The sequence below is a fragment of the Lissotriton helveticus genome, chromosome 4_1 (assembly GCF_964261635.1).
Source record: "Lissotriton helveticus chromosome 4_1, aLisHel1.1, whole genome shotgun sequence".
Classification (NCBI taxonomy): domain Eukaryota; kingdom Metazoa; phylum Chordata; class Amphibia; order Caudata; family Salamandridae; genus Lissotriton; species Lissotriton helveticus.
This window is the reverse complement of record NC_136063.1, coordinates 1,540,512,407-1,540,535,312: the sequence shown is the minus strand read 5'-3', so window position 1 is coordinate 1,540,535,312 and position 22,906 is coordinate 1,540,512,407. Positions and strand designations below refer to the sequence as shown.

Sequence of the window (22,906 nt, the reverse complement as noted above, 5' to 3'; positions counted from 1 at the left end):
TTACGTTGCTGCACAGCATGGCACGCTGGGGGCGTGAGAAACGCTGGGGGCATGTGTCCGGCCTTCATGCCATGTGAAGGCAATTGTGCCGCATCAAGGGGCACGCTGGGGGCGTGAGAAACGCTGGGGCGTGTCCGGCCTTCATGCCATGTGAAGGCAATTGTGCCGCATCAAGGGGCACGCTGGGGGCGTGTGCTACGTTCCGCCCTTCATGCCATGTGGGTCGTACATTAATCAGAAGATAGTCTTCTGTGGCCGTGTGCTGGGGGCGTGACAAACGCGTTCACCTAGAGGCCTGGTAAGTAACGTTACTGCAGCCTCTCCTGCGCGCTGTTACTGAACTCTCTCATTCAACGAAATTACACCCGTCTGCTACCATCAACCAGGGCTCGAGCCGGGCTCAGGCGGCGGATCAGTACACTAATTACACGTGCCTGATAACATCAACCAGGGCTGCAGCTGGGCCTCAAGTGGGGGAACACGCGCCTGCTAACAACAAACAGGCCTGCATCTGGGCCTCAAGCGGGGGAACACGCAAATGAGCGTGTCTGCGGGGACAATTACTGCAGCCTCTCCTACTCGCTGTCACTCAACTCTCATTAAACGGTATATACAGTATATAGTCTTCATGCATGGTTAGTTTTAATTTGCCCTCCCCTATTAAAACACTTTTAGTATCTCTATCGCCCTCACCCTGTTCGACAGTGGTTCAGTGGTTAAGGCCAACAGAGGAGGTGACTAGGGCATCTCTGCTTGGATTCTTTGATGATCTTTACCAATGAGTAGAATCTATGATTTATATTTGATTACAGCGATCAGGTTGTAATACCAGCCTATAAGACCAATTTGAAATTTGACCCCAACCCAAAGGGCTCTAAAGGCGACTGCTAAAGTTCCAGTCCGCTTGCATGTTTTCTCAGTGTCTGGCAGGATCAGTACAGTGTTTTTCTTTGTATTGTGGATATTCTAAAATATTTGGGGCAGTTTTTAGTGCTGTGCCCACGGATTATAATGAAGGTGGGCCTGGTAAGATGGGCCCCTAGTCTGGTAGCTACTGAAGCTCTTTACATTAACATTTAAGAGAGAAATGATCTGCACTAGATGCATTGAGATTAGTCTTTGCCGGGTTTGTAGATCACTGTCAACAGACTTCAGTCATAGAAGAAGCAATCATCCAGTGCTGAGAAAGGTATTGAGAGATGAACTAAGACTGTGGCTAGGACATTACAAAACATCTTATAAAATAGTGGGTTGACACCAAGTGCTGGATTTACCTAGCTTTAGTTTCTCTATAACAGCAATGACTTCCTCTGTTCCACTCGTTAGTTTAGTTGTTTTCTCGGTTCCAAGCTTATTCTTGCCTTGTTCAGGTTCAGCGGATATTTCTCCACGTGTTCACAGGGAGTGTTGTCTGCATAGTACATGTCGTCACATAAATGTCAGTTAACCATAATGCCAGCAGTAGCGGAGGTGCTCTTCTAGCCTCAATTTCACTCACACACAAGCTTACACATACATACATTCACACTTACACACACTCTCTCTCACGTAAACCCACAATCACACACTCACCCACGAGCACGCACTCAACATACATTTAAAAGTGCTTTTTTTACTTACCTTAGCTGCCAGGGAAGGCCATATTCCAGCTAATCATACTCTATTTTTTATTACGCTAATAGTGAATAATGAAACATTGTTCACTATTAGCGTAATAAAAAAGTGAGAAAATAAAGATAGTGGAGTCCCAACCAATGTCCATACTGTGTTTCTGGCACTGATTTTGCCACCTCTGACCAGAGGTTGCAAAAACGGTGCCAGGGGTTGCCAGGGGCAAGCTAGGTTCCGCAGGTGAGACCCCTGGCGACTCCTACATTTTACAGGCCAGTAGTTTCCCTGCCTTATTCCGCTTGATCTTAGTCAAGAACTTTGAGAGGCACCCAAGCCGCTATGATTTTGCACCAAATCTTATTAGAGCCTCTCCTTTTGTGAATGCTTTCAAGCTCCCTTAGCTGCCCCATGATTTCTGCCTTCTTCTTTAGTCTAGACTTATATTTTTTCATCTGCTCCTGTTGACATTAGATGGTCTCGGACCACCGTCTTTAGGGCTTCCTAGAGTGTTCTGTCGCTAGTCACTCCCTGATCGCTAACAGTCAGGTATTGACGGATACAGGATTGGGCTATCTAATAGTCTAGGCCCTTAACAAGACGTCTCTTAACCTCCATGGTTTATAAGGTCCAGAAATCATAGGTGGATTGAACTTGTGCATTATGGGGTTATGGTCAGACAGAGCTGCGAGACCATAGGCACATACAAATAATAACAGTTCTTTCCCTTGCCCCAACAGTTACTTTAAGTGACAAAAGAAATCTTACCAGTGGAACACAGAAATTATAAGAGTTCAGGGCGAGAACCTAACCCCATCATTTTTCAGGACTTACCACCTTGTATTTTGTCTCGTCAGAATAGCTGCCCCTCCTCTTTTGTCACGATCAGATGTATTATTTGGCTCTGGACTGGCAGCCTTCCTAGTTATCATGGAGCAGATGGATTTCTTGCAGTATGCAAATCTCTGCTTTCAACTAGTGCAGCATATGTGGGGATGCTTTATCCTTTGTAGCAAAATATTGAGAAAAGTGGGAACCCCAATCTACAAGGGATTTATTGAACCATATGTTTACATTAATTACTGCGTTCAATGTTGGCAAACCAAGTAGTTTGCAATTCAATTCCTTCGGACACAGTTCCAATTGTTTTACATATGAACCAATCATCAAAGAAAGATTTATAACACGGGTGTATGTATTCAGCGAATAGATTTATATGAACCAAAAAATTGTAAAGGGTACAAAAAGCTAAAACCTAAAACACACAATTCAACCAGAAGTTAGTCATTAGATGTTACATATACTTCATTTTTACAATTGTGAACACTTTTTTAAGATAATGGTAAGACAATGTGACCAGACTAAACAAAGAACGTTGCCTTCAATAGAATGATGCAAAAAATAGGTGTGACTGTCGACCTTTCGGTCTAAGGTTGTCTAAGTCCGCTAGACCATCTTCAGGACATTTGATAAATAGATGAATGACCCTTTTAGAATGATGACAGTATTAATTGGTACTATAATCCAACAAGAAATGTGTGGTGGCTAAAAAGCCTCCCACTTATACAGCAATCAATGCTATTCAAACTGCAGTGTGGCTGAAGGATTCCCAGACTCGTCCTTCTGGTGTTTGACCGATGACTAATCATGTGTCCGTGAATGTGCACTCTGGTCTCAAAAAATGTTTAACTCTGTATTCAGATGGAATCTAATTACAGAATCGTGGCGCGACTTTTAATCTGTATTCAGATCGCTTCAATGTTTTTGGAGAGTAAAGGACAATAAAAAGAGAACAGTGAGGGGAAAGGTAAGTCAAAAGGGACTGTATTGGTTACATTTAAAGAGAATAGGATTAAATGGAGGGGTAGGTAGGGCGGGGTCAAAAAAATGGTGGAGGCTTGGGTCTAAAGAAGAATCACTATAGGTTTTTAGTTTTATTCAGAAATGAAATACGTTGTCGAGATGTCTGTCTTTCAAGTAACCGGTTCACAGAGAATGGCCCACTCCATCGTAAGCCCACAATGTTTATGTGATGGACCATAAAACTAACTCTGAAACATATGGTGCTCTTGAATCTTCAATTTCGCAGTGGGCTGAGCCTCATTACAACACCTTGAGAATGGTCAGTGTAGACTTTTGTAACAATACTTGTGGTGTTTTTGCAGGCAGTTAATTCATCTACAACTCCAATAGAATGGGACACATTTGCTTGGTTATGAAAAATCAGTACACATGTGGTACCCAGAAGTGTCTGTCTGTAGGTTCTGTTTGTTATAGAAAAGCTAGCTTTTTTATGGGTATCTGGATGTCTGTCAACAGCTCATGCCACCAAGAGTCTGCAGTGATTACCTCTTTTCCCTGCGCATCTGTCCTTCAAAACAAAACAAAAATGTCCGATCAGTGCTTAACTATGGAATGGACAGTATTGGCAATTTTTCTAAGTCTTCATTGGTGTTCACCTACTGGGATAGGAGGCAGGCATATAACTTGAAAGGGTCCCAGACCTCCACAAGTCCAAGTTTCTGCGCACCCTTGTCTTTTGCCTGCAGTTGCTTTTGGTATTCAGTCTGCTACCTATCTGTGGTAAAGCTAAAGGGTGTTCACTTTCCATTTAGAAGACAGTTGGAGTGAAGAATAGTCTTGGTCCCCCTGCTGGTCGGTGTGGCGTCATTGCTAAGGCACACTAAACTAGATAATGATATAAAATTCACGGGCTGTGAGCCTTATTTCTTAATGTTTAATATCAGCCTGCCATGTGGCTGAACATGTGTAGGAAACAGCTGTAGCTTCCAGGTCGAACATCTAGTGTTAACCCAACCATCTCTAAAGGCATAATTCCAGTTCAAGTGTGGACGAGACGTTTGTCTGCCCCCAGTATTGTGTTACAAGATGTTCCTGATGGAGGTTGGAGAATACCGACAAGCCTCCTCAGTCACAACTAAACAATGTTATTTTGAATCAAATTATATTTTTCCTGTATTTTTATGGACAGATAAATACAATATGTATTTTGAAATGTTTTATGTTCATTGTTTCAGAGGAATCATCTGGTTTGGTTGTTGTATATTGTCTCATAGTTCAGCTTTATGCACATTTATGACCCTCAAGTAATCAAGGCTATTGATGAAACGAAGTGTAAGCTTTTCTTCATGAGCAGTTTCTCATTTATCTGACCCCTTTCCATGTTTGGATGTGTATGAATTGTATCTATGTTTATACAATTATTAAGCTGTGCATTGTTAGTTATTTCCTAGTGGACGCTGATGGGAAAGTTGTGACACAGCAAGAAGGAATATTTCGCAGCAACTGCATGGACTGCTTGGACAGGACAAATGTAATTCAGTCTCTTTTGGCTCGTCGCTCCCTCCAATCCCAGCTGCAGGTAAGAGGTTTTTCACAACTTCTGAAACACAGTAGTGTGATTATGGGCACCCACAATTTCACTTTCAAGACTTTTTCCAAAAGGTAATCTCAAGAAACCATTGCCATGGTTTGATTATGCTAAAATATATTACACATGAGCTTGACTTATAGGGTAGAAAATTGAACTTCTGAAAGATATATATTTTTAAGTCACTAATTTAGATTTCATTTTTTGCAATGTGTATCTTGAATACCATCAAGTTCAACCTCAGTGTAAAGTACCAGAGCTTGAAGATATTGCTGAGAAGGAAAGTGCAGGATAAAAGCATTACAGTAGACCAAATCAGTAAGTTGTATGAGAACGGCTCCCATTTTCAACAAGGTTGAGGTTTGCATTACACTTCTACAGTTAGTCTATGGACCTATATTTGTTTAAGTTCTGCATGGGTTGCAATCAGTAACTTTTGAACATGTGAACATTGAGTACATACCTGAGGTATATCTCGAAATTCCTAAAATAAGATCATCCACATTTTATTTAAAGCACCAAGAACAAAACAGAATATTCACAAGCCAGCTGTTCTGATAACAATAAACATCTTCAGAACAGTAAAGTCTGGGTGAGTTCTAAGTATGAAGGCAGAGTTTCCATGGCCTGAGCACATTTCAGAAGTGTGTTGCATAATTTGGTTACATCTACGACGAATAACCTCAAGTTGAGTTCTCCAGTATTGTATCTTTTATAGCTTCACATGCTTGAATCTTCCAAGTCATCACGGTGGGAGTCCCACGGTAACAGAAGAAATAGCAGTTCTAAAACATCCCCATAGACCTCCATAGAACAGAAAACTCACGTAAGTAACTTTTCAGCCTCATTTTAAAACATCCAAACTTCAGCCAATCACTGCAGAGACTCCAGAGTTCCCTTCCCTACAGAGCCACCATACCTCAGATTTCTTACCGCACGTCGTGTGATAGGGAGTCTCCCTGAGCTCTGCTCAGTTACAGTATTTCTTCTCAACTTTTGACCTCCAGTCTCAGCTTTAGCTGCACTCAAGGTATTTCTTGGACTTTATACTTTTGACCTTCCTGTTTTTGAGATTCCTGGGCTGTTTATGCCCTGTAAGACCTGTGGGAAGTAAAGGCTGTTTTCTGAAGACCCCCCACAAACCGTGCTTATATTGCCTCAACCCTGACTACAAACCCAGGGAATGCAAGTATTGCCACACTTTTTCATGTAAAACCCTCAAAGATGGGGAGGGTAGTAGTTACTCTGGCTACAGAAAAGTAAGGCTGCTTCAGATTGGGAGTCTGAACCTGAGGAAAAGGCCAATTCTTCCTGAAGGAAAAGAAAGAAGGACAGTCCCTCCTCACTTCACGGGGACTCTAAAAGATGTAAGTCCCAGGACAAATCTGAGCTTAAACACCACAAGAAACCTTAGACAGAGGCTTTAAAGCCCTTCAAAGCCCTCTTCAGCTCCTGTGTCTGCTTCTCGGACTCCTCTCGGTGACCAATCTTCTCGACCGCTGACGAAGATTCCACTCTCCTCAAGAAAACCTGAGGTTTCTACACCGTCTACGGCTTCGTCGGCGACTACTACAACGACGAAACCTTCACCGTCGATGAGTATTTCCCCTTTGACCACAGGTCTGTCTGCGACGACATCCCCGCAGACTAAGGCAGTCCACGTACTGTTGTGGTGCCACAGACTATCGCACCAGCGGTTGCACCGTCGAGCCCGTCAACTGGACCATCAGCAGAGGGGAAAATCAGCCTCCTTCAGACCATGCAGATTCAGGAATTCTCCAAAATATCACCTTTACCTCCTGTTCTCCTTTTGGACTTCCAAGAGTCCGAGGGTGAAGGTATATTTGGCCCTGCATACAGTCCATCACAGTTAAGGATCAAGTGCCAAGATTCTGATGACATTGAGGACAATGATCCATCTTCTTACCTGGCAGGGGAATTTTCTTTTGCAGAAAGACATGTCCGTCCTGCAGAGGCTAGATTCCTTCCAGGAGCGTTATCCTTACGATGACGGGGAGGAGGAGCGTCCTCACTTTAGGGAACCATCAAAGAACATTCCAGTGTCTCTGGTGTCTTATCTCTGTCACATGATTGATGACTATGTCAGGTGTTTTCCGGACGCAAATACCCTTCAGAGACCTTTACCTCCCCAAGAGGTACCCACTATTCTTCCAGGCCAAAGCACTCTCAAATCCACAAAGGAGAATACCCTTCCTCCTCCTTTAGTCATCACAGAGGATAGTCAGGATGCTCAGACAGAGGAAGGGGTAATACAAATAGACATATTCCCACTTCTTCCTGATTAAAAATGGAAAATGGAGGCAGGTCATGGACCTCAGAATGCTGAACAATTTCATCAAAAAACAATCATTCAGGATGGGATTACCAGGCTTCTCTAGATCTCCTCAGCCCCTATTTTCATATTCCCATCCACCCTCACCATCGTAAATTTTGCAGGTTCAAAGTGGCAGGGCGCCATTACCAATTCAAAGTGCTTTCATTCTGTTTGAAGTCTGGTCCCAGGATGTTCAACAAGTTCATGGCACTGATACCGGCCTTCTTTTTCAAGCGGCAGAGATTTCAACAAGAGCCTTTCGAGTTCTCTTCCAGTCTCTAGGTCTTTGCATCAATGTGGGAAAATCGGCCATTAATCCCGGCCAATTCGTTCGTCTTTCTGGATGCACGACTCAACACAGAGCTGGGCAGGCCTTTCCCACTCGAGAAAAATAATGTGGATTTTGGATATGACAAAGCTTCTTTCAACAAAAAGGTTCATTTCTGTGAGGCAGTACAAGTCCATTCTGGGTATGATTTCCTCTTGCATCCTTCTCATCTCCAATTGCCGGCTTCACATGCGATCCCTGCACGAGTGGCTCGATGCGCAGTGGATTCTGTCTCGAGGCTCATTCAACAAGGTTCCCATTTCAGCAGCAATTACAACCGCAATGGGCCTGGTGGATGGTCATGGAAAACCTTTTGCAAGGCCTGTCTTTCATTCACTCTGTGTCACAGCTGGTGATGACCTCTGATGTGGCAGATGGTGAGGGGAGGGGTGGCGGTTCATCTTCAAGAATTACAGGTTCACTGCAAGTGGTCCAAACAGGAATCGGAGTGCCATAAAAACATTCTGTAGCTCAAGGCATTTTTGCTGGGTCTGAAAGCCTTCCTGCCTCGGATCAAAGGTGTGTCAGTGGATGAACAACACTACGACAATGTTTTACCTCTGAAAGCAGGGCGACACGAGATCTTGAGCGCGTTCCCTTCTTTCCCAACAGATATGGGATCGGTTCCTTGTCAACCTCATCTCCTTGCGAGTGGAGCATGTGCCAGAAGGGCCTCCAAACAGTGTCACGAATGGGAGCTCAACGACCAGCATTTGAAGGTGATTTTTCAATCCTGGGGTTACCCAACATTCGATCTGTTCGCTAAGTTCCTCAACAAAGAGTTTCCTCTTTTTGCAAGCAGACATCCTCATCAAAATTCATGGGGAGATGCCTTCCAGTTTCCTTGGACTGGGATGTTTGCCTGCGCAATTCCCCCGTTTCTACAAATTTTTTGAGTACTTCAGAAAATGAAGCAGGAGCCTTGTCGGGTCATTCTCATTGCTCCAGGTTGGGCAAGACAATGCTGGTATTCCGAGCTGCATCGCCTATCAGAGTGTGCTCTGATTCTCTTCCCTACAAAGGAGGATCTTCTCTACATGAACCAGGGCCAAGTGGTTCATCCACAAATGTCCTCTACATTTGTTGGCTTGGCTCCTCACCACGCTGAATTTGCGGATTTGAGGCTTTCCAAGGAGCGTTCTACGATACTATAGAAGTCTCAAGCTCTGTCTACGTTGAAATGTTGCTCAGCCAAATGGAAGAGATCCTGGGCTTGGTGTATCTCGCAAACATTACATCGGTTCTCATCATCTCCGCAGCAGGTACTGCCTTATCTCTTGCACTTAGCAAAATCAGGACTTTCTCACTCTTCCTTAAGAGTTCACCTTGCTTCAAATTCTAGGTATAAAAGACGCTCAAATCAAACTTCTCTGTGTTCTAACCAACTTGTCAAAGACTTTATTAAGGGACTTTTTAGAGCTTTTCCACCTGTTAAGCCTCCTCCAGTTTTGTGGCAATTAAACACCGTCCTGTCACAACTGATGCATTCTCCCTTTGAAACAGTACACACATGCGAATTGAAGTTCCTTTCGTGAAAAGTGGCTTTCCTCTTGGCCATTACGTCAGCCAGACGTATCGGTGAAATCCAAGCTCACTGTAAAAGAACTGTATCTGCAATTTTTGCCAGACAGGGTTATCCTACGCACTAAGGCGCCTTCAACTAACCACCTCAATGAGCCGATCAGCAGCGGAAAGAGCGTTGCATTCTCTGGACATTAAACGTCATTTAAAGTTTTATCTCCAAAGAACGAAGATCTTCCGTAAATCCTCTCAGCTACTGATCTCTTTCTCAGCACCTAGGAAAGGACACGCCTTGACACTGGCCAGCATTACTCGTTGGGTCACCGCCACGATTTCCTACTGTCATGAGAACGCTGGTCTCCCACTTCTTGCGAAAACACAAGCTCACTCTACTAGGAAAGTGGCAACTTCCTACGCCCTGTTTGCGGGAGCATCACTCCCTGACCTGTGCAGGGTGGCAACTTGGGCGAACGCTCTCACATTCACAAAGCATTACTGCCTTGATGGTTGGAAAAGGGCAGAAATCGCTGTTGTACAAGCTACACTTCGACGTCACTTTGTCTAAGGCAGGCAGCTTTTTGCCTTCTATGTTCTTTACATGCTGTTAGTAAATTTGTAGGCTTATTATTCTCTTCCTGGTTTCTGATGCTACAAGTTTACATCATGGTGGGATGGTTCACCTGCCTCCCACCTTTCTTTTTCCTCTTAATGTGTTTTTACTGCTTACTTATCTGATTCAAGCATGTGAATCTGTAAAAGATTCAATACTGGAGTAAAAACAAGTTACTTACCTGTACACTGTGGTTCTCCAGTATTGATAGATTTTATAGATTCACATGCGACCCCCCCTCCTCCCCGATTAAGCTCACCAATTACCTTGAAGTTTTGTATACCTATTACTTGTGCGCGAAATCTGCAGGGATGGTGGCTCTGTGGGGAAGGGAACTCTAAGGTCTCTGCTGTAATTGGCTGGAGTGTGGCTGTTTTAAAATGAGGCTGAAAAGTTACTTAAGCGAGTTTTCTGTTCTATGGAGGTCTGTGGTGATGTTTTATTACTGCTATTTCTTCTGTTACCATGGGACGCCCACCATGATGACGGGGAAAATTCAAGCATGTCAATTTATAAAAGATACCCGTACTGGAGAACCACAGAGCACAGGTAAGTAGCTAGTTTTGTATTCAGCTAGAGTGAATGGATTAGACATGGGTATGATCCTACATTTTAGGGAAATTGGTGCCTTAAGCCTTGTCTGTAACTTGTAGTCATCTTGGGTGCTTCTTGCCTTAGGAGTCGAAGTCAAAATGTTGAATCAGCACAGTGGGAATCCTGCATGAGTTCCATATTGGTACTTGGTGTAGGTTCTGCATCTGATATTTTTTAAGGAGGCAGCCGAGATAAATTACCAAGGAGGCAATATACTAAGAACATCCAAGATCAATAATGAGGAACGTTGGCGCAGAGGGACCCTGAAGAGTCCTAGGAAATGTAATTAAATAATTTGCAAGGTAGATGAAAACATGACCTTTTAAAGTATGTTTGCATCTCCGCTCATGGCTTTGACTCATAAAAGTTGAGAAACAAAGATACAAATTTGATGTTGTATCCAAGCACCAAAATTACCTTATCGTCATCAGCTGAAATTCACACACTTTACAATTGTGACACTTAGTGCAGACTTTAAAGACTTGTTCCATCTGGGATACAAATTGTTAATCATCTGCTTCAAAGCACCCCAAAAGTGTCAGGTAGAACATGCTGGAAGTGTCTAAAAGCCGAGGGCTCGATTAGTCCTGGACTCATTTTTCAAATGACTTCTTAAGGCATCATAAATCAAGCAACTTATATTGCAAATTGAAATTTCCCTTTGGTTTGATAAATTGATTGCACCAGGAATTTCAGCTACTTTGCATCACAGCATGTTATGTGCTATACAGAAATGCTCCCCTTTAGCAAAACATAGATAACAGTCTGCTATAAGATATACATGTTCCAGGAGACCCAGTTCATAAAGATGAGAGGCATCAAGAGATGCTTTCATGCAAAAGATGCTATACCCAGTAAACGCATGTCCACCAGGTGGCTTTGTAAGCTGCTTTTCTCATGCAATGGGCTACAGCACAATATAAATATGGAAAAACTGTTGTAAGCATGTTTCTTATTATAGGATGGCATAGCGGCTGTTCATGGAGTAGGACACATTCTCCATAGCTCCCTGTCAGCTGCCTAAAATTCCTTTGCATTCTGCCTCAAAAGTGCTGCCTGGCTCCAATAAGCCCAGAGGACTGGTCACAGAGGGTCACTGGCTTTGCAATATTTGAGCCTGTGTGATTGTTTGATTGCCTATTGAAGGCAAAGCATTGGGAAGCCGTGATATGTCAAGTCATTTCCCCTTAAGACCAAGTTGGCAGGCGCGGCCCATTCGGGACACAGTTGGCAGTGAGAAACGTGCTGAAGGACCTAACATCTGGAGCAGAAGGCTTGTAGTTACGTTGCTCAATGTTGACTGGTGCTCTCTTGCCATGGACAGTCATGATTGGGGTGGCGCTGACCAGCCAGAGGGTCTTGCAGGTGCAGCAGTATATGAAGCGACTTTCTTGTGGGCCGGATAGTGAGTCCGAACATGCCAGTATGCGAATGGCAGTGGAAAAGCAGGACAGCAGAGGAGATTTTGAAGCAGACCGGGACTGCTCATTGGCCTGTTGAGAGCAGTGTTTAACCAGACTCATCTTCCTAACTCATTCCCAAAATGTGCCTTCTATGGGAGAGACATGGCTATGATGACTGCACTGATTGTGCTCACTTCTGATCGGTGGTGTGCTCACCTCTCCTCCAGCACACTGTTGGAGGAGCGATGCTGCATTGCAGTGCCATGAGGGAGTACGTAATTGCAAGATAGATTGCTTTTAACGTAGGGCAGATAAATGATGGAGGTATTCATGGATAATCAGAGCATTCTGGCTGTGATGAGACTGTGCTACTGTGGGTGCCTTTCTGACAAGTAGCATTTGGAGTTTATGATTTTTGAACTTATCATGCCTCTTCATAAAGCTAATTGGATCTTTGGTGGGACTTTACAGTGTAAATCTAACAGTGCGATATTCACAGTTGACAGAATTTGACTGGTGCCCATGCATTAAGAAACAAGATGCGCTAGGTTTGTACTTGATTCTATTGTCTTTTCCCCGAAAGCTCAAAACTGTGACTACTTCCGTTGACTGTGGGAGTGGCTGATACTGTGAGTGGAACAGCAGAATGTCTAGTCTTGCTCTGACGCTGGGGAAGCTGAAAAATTCTAGGGAGCAGATTGGTGCCATAGAACCACAGTTGCAGATGATGGAACTCTAACTGAATGAGGGGAGTTCATATTGGAGAGAGAATTAGTTTGTGACTGCCTGCCTCCACCCCAGACACGCAGGTCAAGATCTTTGAAGCCATATTCATCAACAGAGAGGTCCTGGATGAGTCTCTGGTAAAATTGTGATTGACATGGGATTGTTGTAAGATGACTAGAGAAAGTTAGCATATCAAGATAAACTCATAAAGGGGGCATAGCTGGTCGCTAACCAAGGTGGCCGTGCTCTGCTAAGCTTTCCACTACTACATCCATTCCCCTGAACATTAGTGGTCCAGGAGTAGCCTCAAAACCAGTTTTGAAGGAGGCCCCAGACCCCTGGAGGCAGGCGACATGCCCGTGGCAAGAACTAGAGGACAATGGCGGTACTGCCTGCAATAAAAGTGTGTCCACTGTGCTGGATGACGCCGCAGCCAAGATGACACACTCATCTTAAAGGAGCATGCCGAGGAATGAATGGCGCAGTGCGACTGAATGAGCCTCCTCCTGCAGCGACAGGGTGGTCAACCTGCTCCATCCAAACGACAACCCAGTGGTAGAGGCTCAGCTGGGAGCCCTGGTGATTGGAGGAGGGAGATCTCCACGAATATGTAGACCTGGCAGATGAGTCGAGAACAGCCTTGGCTCTGAGTAGTGAAAACCCTTGAGGCAATGACCCTAAGCCGGAAGGACTTCCTGGTGATGAAAGTTGGTGGGTTTAGTGACTTGTTGAGTGAACTACAGGCCCAAAAGAGGAGGAGGGGTCCGGACACTTTATCTCTGAGGCGTTGCGGAGCCATTGCTGCCTACTGGGCTTTGTGAGGAGGGAGACAATTTGGTGACGTAGGAGGCCTGTGAAGCGCTGGGTATTAGTGGCTGCTGACCATTGTTGGATGCTTACCCTGCTGGTCTTCCTGGACCCTCTCTGCAGGACATGCCTGACATTGTTGTTGAGCCTTGGGGAGCGACAACTGGGGGTGCGAGGGTGGAGGCAGGAGACGTCACCTGGGCTTTCATGACCTGTAACAGGATCATGAGAGGCCTTCTAGTAAAGGAGTGAATGGGGACAGAGAGCACTACGACCCACAAGGGTGCTTCCAGTGGGCAAAATGCATCAGAAACCTGACCCCGCCAGATGAGCTGTACTCAATGCCATGAACTCTTCTCGTGAAGTACTAGAGCGCAAGTAAATCGAAACAAAGATGCCTTTAATGAGCTCCTTACTACTGTGAAAGGCCTCCAAAGAGACAGTGGTGGACCTGACTCAAGTCGAAATATTGCATCTCCGGGCTGAAGATGTGAAGATGAAATTACCACCCTGGGCATCTTTTATATATTTTTGGACGGATGCTCACATATATTGAATATAAAAAGCTTGACTAACCTAGTATGAGTACCGGGAACGTCGGATGGGTGTTAAATAATGGATTTGCTATTAAATGGGTTGAAATGCATCTAAACTACACTCTAGATTGAGGCACTTCACTCAATCAGCTAACCAGTTGAAATTGTTTGTACATAATTATATTCACATGGTATTATTAGTTAAGAATTTTTTTTATATCTAGATCTACCTGAACAGGAAGTCTGTTTTGCATATTATAATGTATCCCATAAAACACCAAAACAGAAGAGTTTGGTACCTTACTCCATGTGGGCCCCATGATAAAGGGTACTGCCATTAAGAGTAGACTTTACAAGCTCAGTTGTAACACCACAGCCTAATAGGCAGTCGGTATGTGTCTTACCTAGTGGGCCAAAACATGTTGCTCTCGTGTAATTTCCTATGCGTGCTAGTATTTTGCAGAATCATGAATCAATTTTAATGCATAGCATTTATTTGGTTCTGGGAATATCATCTTTGAGACCCGAAATATGTTTGGAGCCTTTACACCCACATCTGTTCATGTTCCAGGAGGGTTCTCCTCATGTTGGTACTGGTGGTTATTTTTTCTTTTATGGTATAACGTAAGTCATTCTCAGTACGCCCTTGGTCCGAAAATGTGCAGTTATTCGTGTTGAGTTTCACAGGCAGCTACGGTGCTCACTGATTCCGGTTTTAACTTTTCATGTGGGCATTCCTATGTATATTAATTTACACAGGCATTCAATCAATAGATCACAGTCAAATAATTTCTATTAGTCAGGTTACTTTGCTCCCATGGCCTCTTGAGGCCTAAGTCTAAACGCATGAGTGTACGCTCTTGAAATGTAGTAGGCTGCTTTTCCTATAGGTTTTATGGAAATGACTCCATAATGATCCCATGTCTGTTCGGATTGTCACATCTAAGAAAGAGATCTCCTTGTTACTCTTTATTAGAGTGAATTTCAAGTATGAGTTGTAAGTATTTAACCTCTCGAGAAGCAAGCCGTATTGCCCTTCCATATAACAAACGTGTTGTCAATATACTGTCGCATCCTCTCATTTGTTAGGCTGTATGTGAGTATGTTCAAAGTGGTGCACATGTAGGCACACTATATTGGGAGCAAAGGTGCTACTCATCAGGGTGCAATGTTGTTGATAATAGGTAGTGCCTTGAAATTCAGATTATTTTTTTGTTAAAGCTAATCTGGCAGATTTCAATGTGAGAATGATTAGGGCCTTGTAAGGCCACTCAAACCCTTTAAGTAGGTCTTCTTTGACATGCAGGCTCACCTTCTACGGTGCGCTGGCATAGACAGCCTCCACCTACAAGCCAATCATCAATTCATTGTTGGAGTCAATGGAAATGTCTTTGAGCATGTTTAGTAAGTGTGTGGTCTCCTTAATGTAGATCTCATTTGGGTTACTCGAGGTTGCAGAAACGTATTCACCAAGGTGATGCCTAATACTATAGGTTGTCCCGGTGGTGGGTTTCTGCGTTTCTGTATCTCGGATAACGTGTAAAAGTACGGAGTTCTATGTTTTTTTCCGTTCTAAAAAATCAGCCTTCTTTGTTATCCAATCATAAGTATCTGAACGAGATATGTTAGTGATAGATTCCTTACCTTAGAATATCCCCAGGCGTCAGACTGGATCCGTAAAGTTTTTCGTCAGCAGTACCCCTGCGCGTCAATCAGTCGTGTCGTGGCGCTCCACGTCCGTATCTGGTGTCCTAAGCGCCAAGATGACGTCACGGAGACTATTTAGGTGCCACCCATGTGCGCTGACGTCAGTTCTTTCTTTTTCTGTGCCAGCAAGCGCAGATCCGGTTAGAGCACGTACCCTAGCCACTTCTTGACTAACTTTTTTGAGAATTTTGTCTCTGCTTCTTTTGAGTCCTTGACTCCTGGTGCCACGTAGGGATGCCTGGGTTTAAATCCTGCGGGGCTTGTCGCCGTACGATGTTGGTGGCCGACCCCCATTGCGTCTGTCTCTACTGTCTGGAGCGCGACCATGACTCCCTGTCATGTTCCGACTTTCTGGCCATGGCTCCGAAGGCTTTGCGGGAGCGGTCCTGAAAGCTGCTGGAAGCCAGGCAGTTGTCTCCGCGCCGTTCGAGGTCCAGGGGTCGCTCGAGGGACCAACCGTGGAGGCATCACCATCGCTCCTCGGGGCCTAAGTCTTCGCCCTCTGAATCGGGTAAGAGATATCACAAGAAAAAGTCAAAGAAGCGTGTTCGCTCTCCGATATCCCCCCGTCGATCTCCGGACGCAGACGAGGGGGCCATGGGTTCATCCCCGTGGCTCCGCTGGAGCGTAGGAGTCCCGCGGCCTACCTACCTTATCCGGGTCTGTCGGCGACTCCGGCCCAGGTGCAACAGTTTCTTGCCGCCATGGACCGCCTTTTCAGGCCCAGGGCTCCTGCAGGCGTGCCTTCGGGCCCCCGGTCCCTTTTGAGGGCCCTAGCTTGCCACCAGATCCACTGGCTCCGGACCCGGCACCGCAAGGTCCTCTGCCGGCGCCTCAGGCGACCCCTGCGGCTCCGTTCCCGGCGCCGCCATGGGTCCCATTTGTTCCACCGCCGCCCTTGCCCGAATTCCTGAGCAATTTTGCTCCGGCTTGGAACCCTAATTGGGACTTGGTGCCGGATCGGCACCGACCAGCGCCATGCCCGGCGCCGTTGGAGCACTTGGTTTTCCCTGTGCCTCCCCCCACCTCTGCCGCCTGTACCACGGGCTGTGGAGGAGGGGGATGACTGGGAGTGGTCGGAAGACCCTCTGGCACGGCAGTGCGACTCTGAAAATGAGTGGGTGGAAGACTCGGAGAACACAGGCGGCCTTGACCTCTCCTCCGAGCCTGGATTTGTGTCTCCTCCCGTTTATCATGGAGGAGGGCGCCACATATACTATGGTGCTCCGTAGAGCAGCTGAGGACCTTGACCTTGATCTGCCTACTGTCACTCACAAGACCAACCTCCTCACTGAGCTTCTTCAGCCGGCTGCAAGTTCTATGGAACCCCTGCTCCTGTTTAATGAGGCCTTGACTGGTGTTTTGATAGGCACCTGGTCTAGGCCAGCCACAGGGGTTCCTGTGGATAAGAACGTGGCCAGGCGTCATCGCCCGGCACCGGGTGACCCGGCCTTTCTGACCAATTATTCCACTCCGGAGAGCCTGGTCATTCAGGCCTCCACTTCCCAGAGTGCGTTCCCTACCGCCCCGCCGGATAAGGAATAGAAAAAACTGGAGCAGTTTGGCAAGAGGTTATTTTCCTCTGCCAGCTTGGGGCTGCGGTCAGTTAACACCACATGCTTTTTGAGCCGCTACTCTCACGCTGTGTGGGACACAGTGGCACAGACACTGCCTCAGTGTCCGGAAGAGGTTCAGGCTGTACTTTCCCAGGCTGTGGCAGAGGGAGAGGATGCAGCGAAGTTTGCCATTCGGTGTGGCCTGGACATTGCAGATTCTTTAGGGAGAGCAATCTCCACATCAGTGGCCCTGCGTTGCCATCCCTGGTTCCGGTCCACTGGGTTTTCGGGGGATGTCCAGAGTTCCTTCATGGACGTGCCTTTTGATGGTACTCGCCTGTTTAGCGATAAATGCAGACAGTGCGCTGAAGCGTTTCAAAGACTCTCGGGATACGGCCTAGTCCTTGGGTCTCTCCACCACACGCCCGACCACGCCTTCCTTTCAATCCTTTCGTGGCCACGGAAGGGGCGTCCCTGCCGGCTCGTTCAGTCAGAAGCCCGCGCAGAACCAAACTCTGTGTGGGCGTGGAGGCCGCCGTGGTGGCACAGGGGGCCAACGTGCAGGTCAGTCCACCTCCACTCCCGCAGAATCCGCCTCAAAGCCTTCCTAGTTAGAGCTTTGGGGTGCACCCCACGCCAGTGGGTGGCAGGATTCAACATCACCTCCCCCACTGGCGTTCTGTCACTGCCGATAGATGGGTGCTACAACTCGTCCGGCGGGGTTACTCCCTCCCCTTCGAGTCTACCCCCTCCAGCCATGCCTCCTCAGTTCCACCGCATGTCGGGGATCACCACGCGCTTCTCCAACAGGAAGTCATGGCCCTCTTGGCCAAGGGGGCCATTGAGTGTGTTCCTGGGCCAGAAGTAGGACGTGGTTCTTATTACCACTACTTTCTGGTCCCCAAGAGGAACAAATGGGGCTTGCACCCCATCTTGGACCTCAGGAACGTCAATTGCTTCCTGCAGAAGCAGAAGTTCAAGATGTTGATTCTGGCTCAGGTCTTGGCTGCCCTCGACCCTGGAGACTGGATGGTAGCGTTGGAGTTGCAGGACCCATATTTTCACATCCCGTCCTGCCGGCCCACCGGCGTTACCTGTGGTTCATGGTAGGCCAGGAGCATTTTCAGTTTGCCGTGCTCCCCTTCGGCCTTACCAGCCCCCCTCGGGTGTTCACGAAAGTGATGGCAGTGGTCTCAGCTCACCTGCGCAGGTCAGGGGTGACCGTCTTCCCCTACCTCGACGACCGGTTGTTGAAGGTGGGCTCGCCTTAGGCAGTTGTCACCCACCTTCAGACTACGGCCGACCTCCTGCATTTGCGGGGGTTCTCCATCAACGTGCCAAAGTCGCGCCAGAGTCCCTCTCAGAAGCTCCCCTGCAACGGAGCGGTTCTGGATTCGACGCGGTTTCGGGTTTATCCTCCTGAGCAGCGAGTCTGGGATATTCAGGCTATGATTCCGATCTTTCAGCCTCTGGCTCCTGGGCCTGATGGTCTCCTGCATCCTGCTAGTGCAACCTGCCAGATGGAATATGCGGGCTCTGCAGTGGGACCTAAAGTTCCAGTGGGCGCAGCATCAGAGCAAGCTGTCGGAACATGTCCAGATCTTGGAGAGCACTGCATGGCAATTGTATTGGGGGCTCATGAACTGCGATTGGGTCAATGGCAGATCCCTCTCCCTTCCCCCACCGGAGCACACAGTGGTGACGGATGCGCCCTTCCTGGGATGGGGAGGCCCCTTGGGAGAGGCGGAGATCAGAGGCCTCTGGTCTCCGGCGAAGTCCCAGCTCCATATCAACCATTTGGAGCTTCGGGCGATCCGACTTGCACTGAAGGCATTCCTTCCCTCTATCTGGGGAAGTGTGGTGCAGGTGTTCACGGACAACACCACCGCCATGTGGTATTGCAACAAACCAGGCGGGGTGGGGTGGTAGACCCTATGTCAGGAGGCTCTGCGCCTCTGGACATGGCTGGAACATCATGGCATTACCTTGGTGGTTCAACACCTGGCAGGTTTTCTGAATGCCAGGGTGGACGAACTCAGCCGCCGGTGCTTGATGGATCACGAATGGCGTCTGAACTCGGACGTGGCGCAAGGACTCTTTCTGCAGTGGGGAGAGCCTTGGTTCGATCTGTTGGCCACCGAAAAGAACAGGCAATGTAATCAGTTCTGCGCTTTGGAATTTCCAAGGCGGTACTAACTCGGCGACGCTTTTCGTCTGAAGTGCAGTTGTGGTCTATTTACGCCTTTACGCCTACACCACTTCTGCCCAGAGTGTTGAAGATTTGGCGTGACCAGGCCCCAAGTAATTTTTGTGGGTCCGGATTGGGCACGAAGTTACTGGTATCCCTTGCTACTCAACATGGCAATTGATCCCCCAATCTGACTGCCTCTTCGTTAGGGTCTTCTGTCGCAGCAGCAGGGGATGGTCCTCCACCCGAACGTGTCTAGCCTCTACCTCCTTGCGTTGAGATTGAGCGGCAACAGTTAACAGCTTGCGATCTTCCTCTTGAAATCTGTGATGTCATTCTGGCAGCCAGGCGTCCCTCCACTAAGACGGTATACGCCTGCTGGTGGAACAAGTCTGTGGCATGGTGCACAGCAAAGGATGTGGATCCCCTTTCTGCCCAACTTTCTGAGGTCCTTCTGTTCCTACTATCCTTGGCCTAGCAGGGCTCTCCTCTGGGCACTATCAAAGGGTTCGAGGCATGTGGGCTGCTAAATTCATATCTTAGCATTAGATCGCCGCCTAGTGTTGGGTCCGGATGATCGCACATTGTTGTCCTGGAAGAGTCTTCGAAGTATCCTGAGATAGGTGGCTCCTCCCCTGGACTACAGTGCGCATGGGCATCGGCTCCATCCCCAGATTGTTTTTTTCCGCCATTGGGTTCGGATGTGGTCCCGACTTCTCTTTGTCGGAACCGAGAAAAACTAACTTTTTCAGGCCAAAGGGCCTTGTATTTTCTAGCGTCGGTATTGTTCGCGCACGGTCTCGGGTTCTTCCAACTCTTGAAGTCGGATTCAACGGAGTCTACACTCTTCGAACATCGAGGCCTTCTCATCGCGACACGACTACAACTTTACAGCATGGAGCGGAGTCCGTTTAAGTACTGTCCGCTCTGTGGGTCCAAGTACCCACATATAGACCTCCACCCGGTCTGTAACAAATGCCTTTCACCGGACCATGACGACGGCAAGTGTAAGGCTTGCGCTCAATTCAGGTCGAAAAAGACTCTCAAGCTTCGGCGCGCGGTGCGCCTGGAGGCCAGACAAGCGGCCCCCGATCCAGAAAACATCTTCGGCGACCAGGAAGAAGATGAACAGGGTCATCTTCTCCAAATCTCCCCACCCGAAACGGAGGTCGAGGCGGATCCGGAGGACGACGACGGAGTCGCGGGGCAAGACCTTCAATACGTCGACGAGGTAGGGGACGTCGAAGAGATTTATGGGGCCGCGGCAGATAGCTCTGGAGACGAGCTATGCCCCGAAGGTTTCGAAGATCAAGATCGGGTCACGGGATCGCCAAGTGGCCTTACCCAAGACCCAGTGCCGCAAGCCACGGCCCCGCCATCAGGCCCGGCCACGGACGTACTTGCTGGGCAAGCCGGATCGAAACCGAAACCTGCGGTGTCGACGACACCTAAAATGGCCGACCCGAAAACGAAACCGAAACTTATGGACTCGAGCGTCCCTAAAATGGCGGCCGGCCCACAAAAACATACTGCACCCGCTGCCGCATCGGCTCCGTCGGGCTCCGGTCCGCAGAAGCCGAAGAAGTCGATCGATTCCGCTGGAACGAAATCGGCGCAGGAGGAGGGATCCTCTAAAAAGGGTGGTCGGCACGGATCAACCGCTGCGACACCGTCGAAGCACGCCAAGGCCAGCAGCGTAGTGGATACGGAACCGACTCAAGCGCACGGATCAACTGCTGGCACGTCTGCGCATCGGTCCAAGGACTCTAGGTCGGCGTCAACGGCATTGGCGCCCAAACCTCAGAAGGGCCACCATCACGTCGGATCCGAGGGGAAGGTCAAGACGTCCTCGTCAGCGCCAAAAGCCACTGTGGATGAAGCGTCTCCCATCGCCGCTTCGCTGCAGAGAATCAGGGAAAAGGCCGCTGCTACGTCGGCTCCGTTGCCGTCGCCTCAGACGCCGAAGGATGCTCCGGCCAAGCCTAAAAGCAAGCTTCTCTTCCTTCTGCCGCCGAAAGAGGCTCCGAAGGCTTTTTCTACAAAATCGACGCCAAAGAAGGCGGATTCTTCTACGGCAGGGGTACCTTCAAGTCGAGAACTCGGATCCGAGGACGATTCTGAGCACTTCATCGACGCCAACACAGGCAAATTGACAATATACAAAAGAAGGATCACATCAGAGCCTCTAGACTCCTATGTTATCCCACTAAAGAAGAAAAAAGTTCCTCTGGACGCTCCTACCCTCATAGAGCCTATCCAGACTCCTCCAAGAAGAAGCCCTACTCCCTCACCAGACCATTCTGATGGTGAGGGTTACAATGAGGAGGACCAATACACCTTCCCAGTAAATGAACCAGATGCACACACAGATGCATATGATGACATTGGTGACCAAGGCACCCAAGGTGTGGGGCAAGACCCACAGCTTTTCAGTGCACGTGCATCCCCAACAGAGGATTCTGCAGGTTTTCATGCACTAATTGAGAGGGCAGCTGCTAATCATGATGTGGACATGCATGCTGACCCGGTTGAAGAAGACTTTCTCTTTGACACGTTTTCAGTCTCTGAGAGGACTGTAAAGACACTGCCTATGCTCAAGGGAGTCCTCAAACATGCTGCGGACATCTTTAAGGAACCCACTAGGGCGAGAGTGGTCAATCCACGTATTGAAAAAAAGTACAGACCAGCACCTGCAGACCCTGCATACATTCGGGGACAGTTGCCGCTAGACTCCCTGGTGGTCGCCAATGCCCGCAAACGGGCCAACTCCCAAACAACGGGTGAAGCTCCTCCCCCGGATAAGGAGTCCAAAGTGCTAGAGGCAGGGGGCAAAAGAGTAGCTGCACAAGCTGCCAACTTTTGGCGTATTTCTAATACACAAGCACTCTTAGCACGTTACGATAGGGCGCATTATGACACCCTAGAACAGATTGTACAACACCTGCCTCCAAAGTTTCAAGAGGGCACAAAACTGCTTATAGAGGAAGGAAAGTTGATCTCCAACGCAGCCATCAAGTGTGCACTTGACGCCGCAGACACAGCAGCTAGGGCGATCAACACTAGCGTCATGCTGAGACGACAGGCTTGGCTCCGCATATCTGGGTTTAAACCTGATATTCAGACAACCATCCTTAATCAGCCAGTCAATCCTGATCGACTGTTTGGTCCAGATGTTGACACCACCCTCGAAAAGATAAAAAAGGACACAGAAACTGCTAAGTCCATGGGGGCCCTACAGTCACAACAGTTTCGTGGCAACAATTTTCGTCGCTCAGGTGCACGTGGAGTCACCAGAGGACAAATGGGTCAACAATCTCAATTCTCAAAAGGTGGAGCACAATCCTCGTTCACAAAACAGAACAAGGGAGGTTACAGAAATAACAGCAACAGAGGTCGCGGCAGAGGAAACAACAGCTCCCGCTCCTCTACCCCAAGCAAACAGTGACTCTCTGTCACTGCCCCCCGACCACTTAACACCTGTCGGGGGGAGACTGCAGCAGTTCCTGCCCGTCTGGAGAAACATCACCACAGACAGGTGGGTGCTACAACTTGTCCAGTACGGTTATTGTCTAGAGTTAAAGTCCACTCCACCCAAC

General features: G+C 47.8%; 1 protein-coding gene across 2 annotated transcripts in view; it reads left to right on the top strand.

Moving 5' to 3' along the window:
• The window catches only part of SACM1L (SAC1 like phosphatidylinositide phosphatase), a 387,094-nt gene that overhangs the window by 260,330 nt on the left and 103,858 nt on the right, over positions 1–22,906 (top strand). For both annotated transcript variants that reach the window (XM_078688168.1, XM_078688167.1), the window contains exon 14: positions 4,852–4,990. In XM_078688168.1, the coding sequence (XP_078544294.1) occupies positions 4,852–4,990 (139 nt within the window). The remainder of the gene's footprint in view (positions 1–4,851; positions 4,991–22,906) is intronic.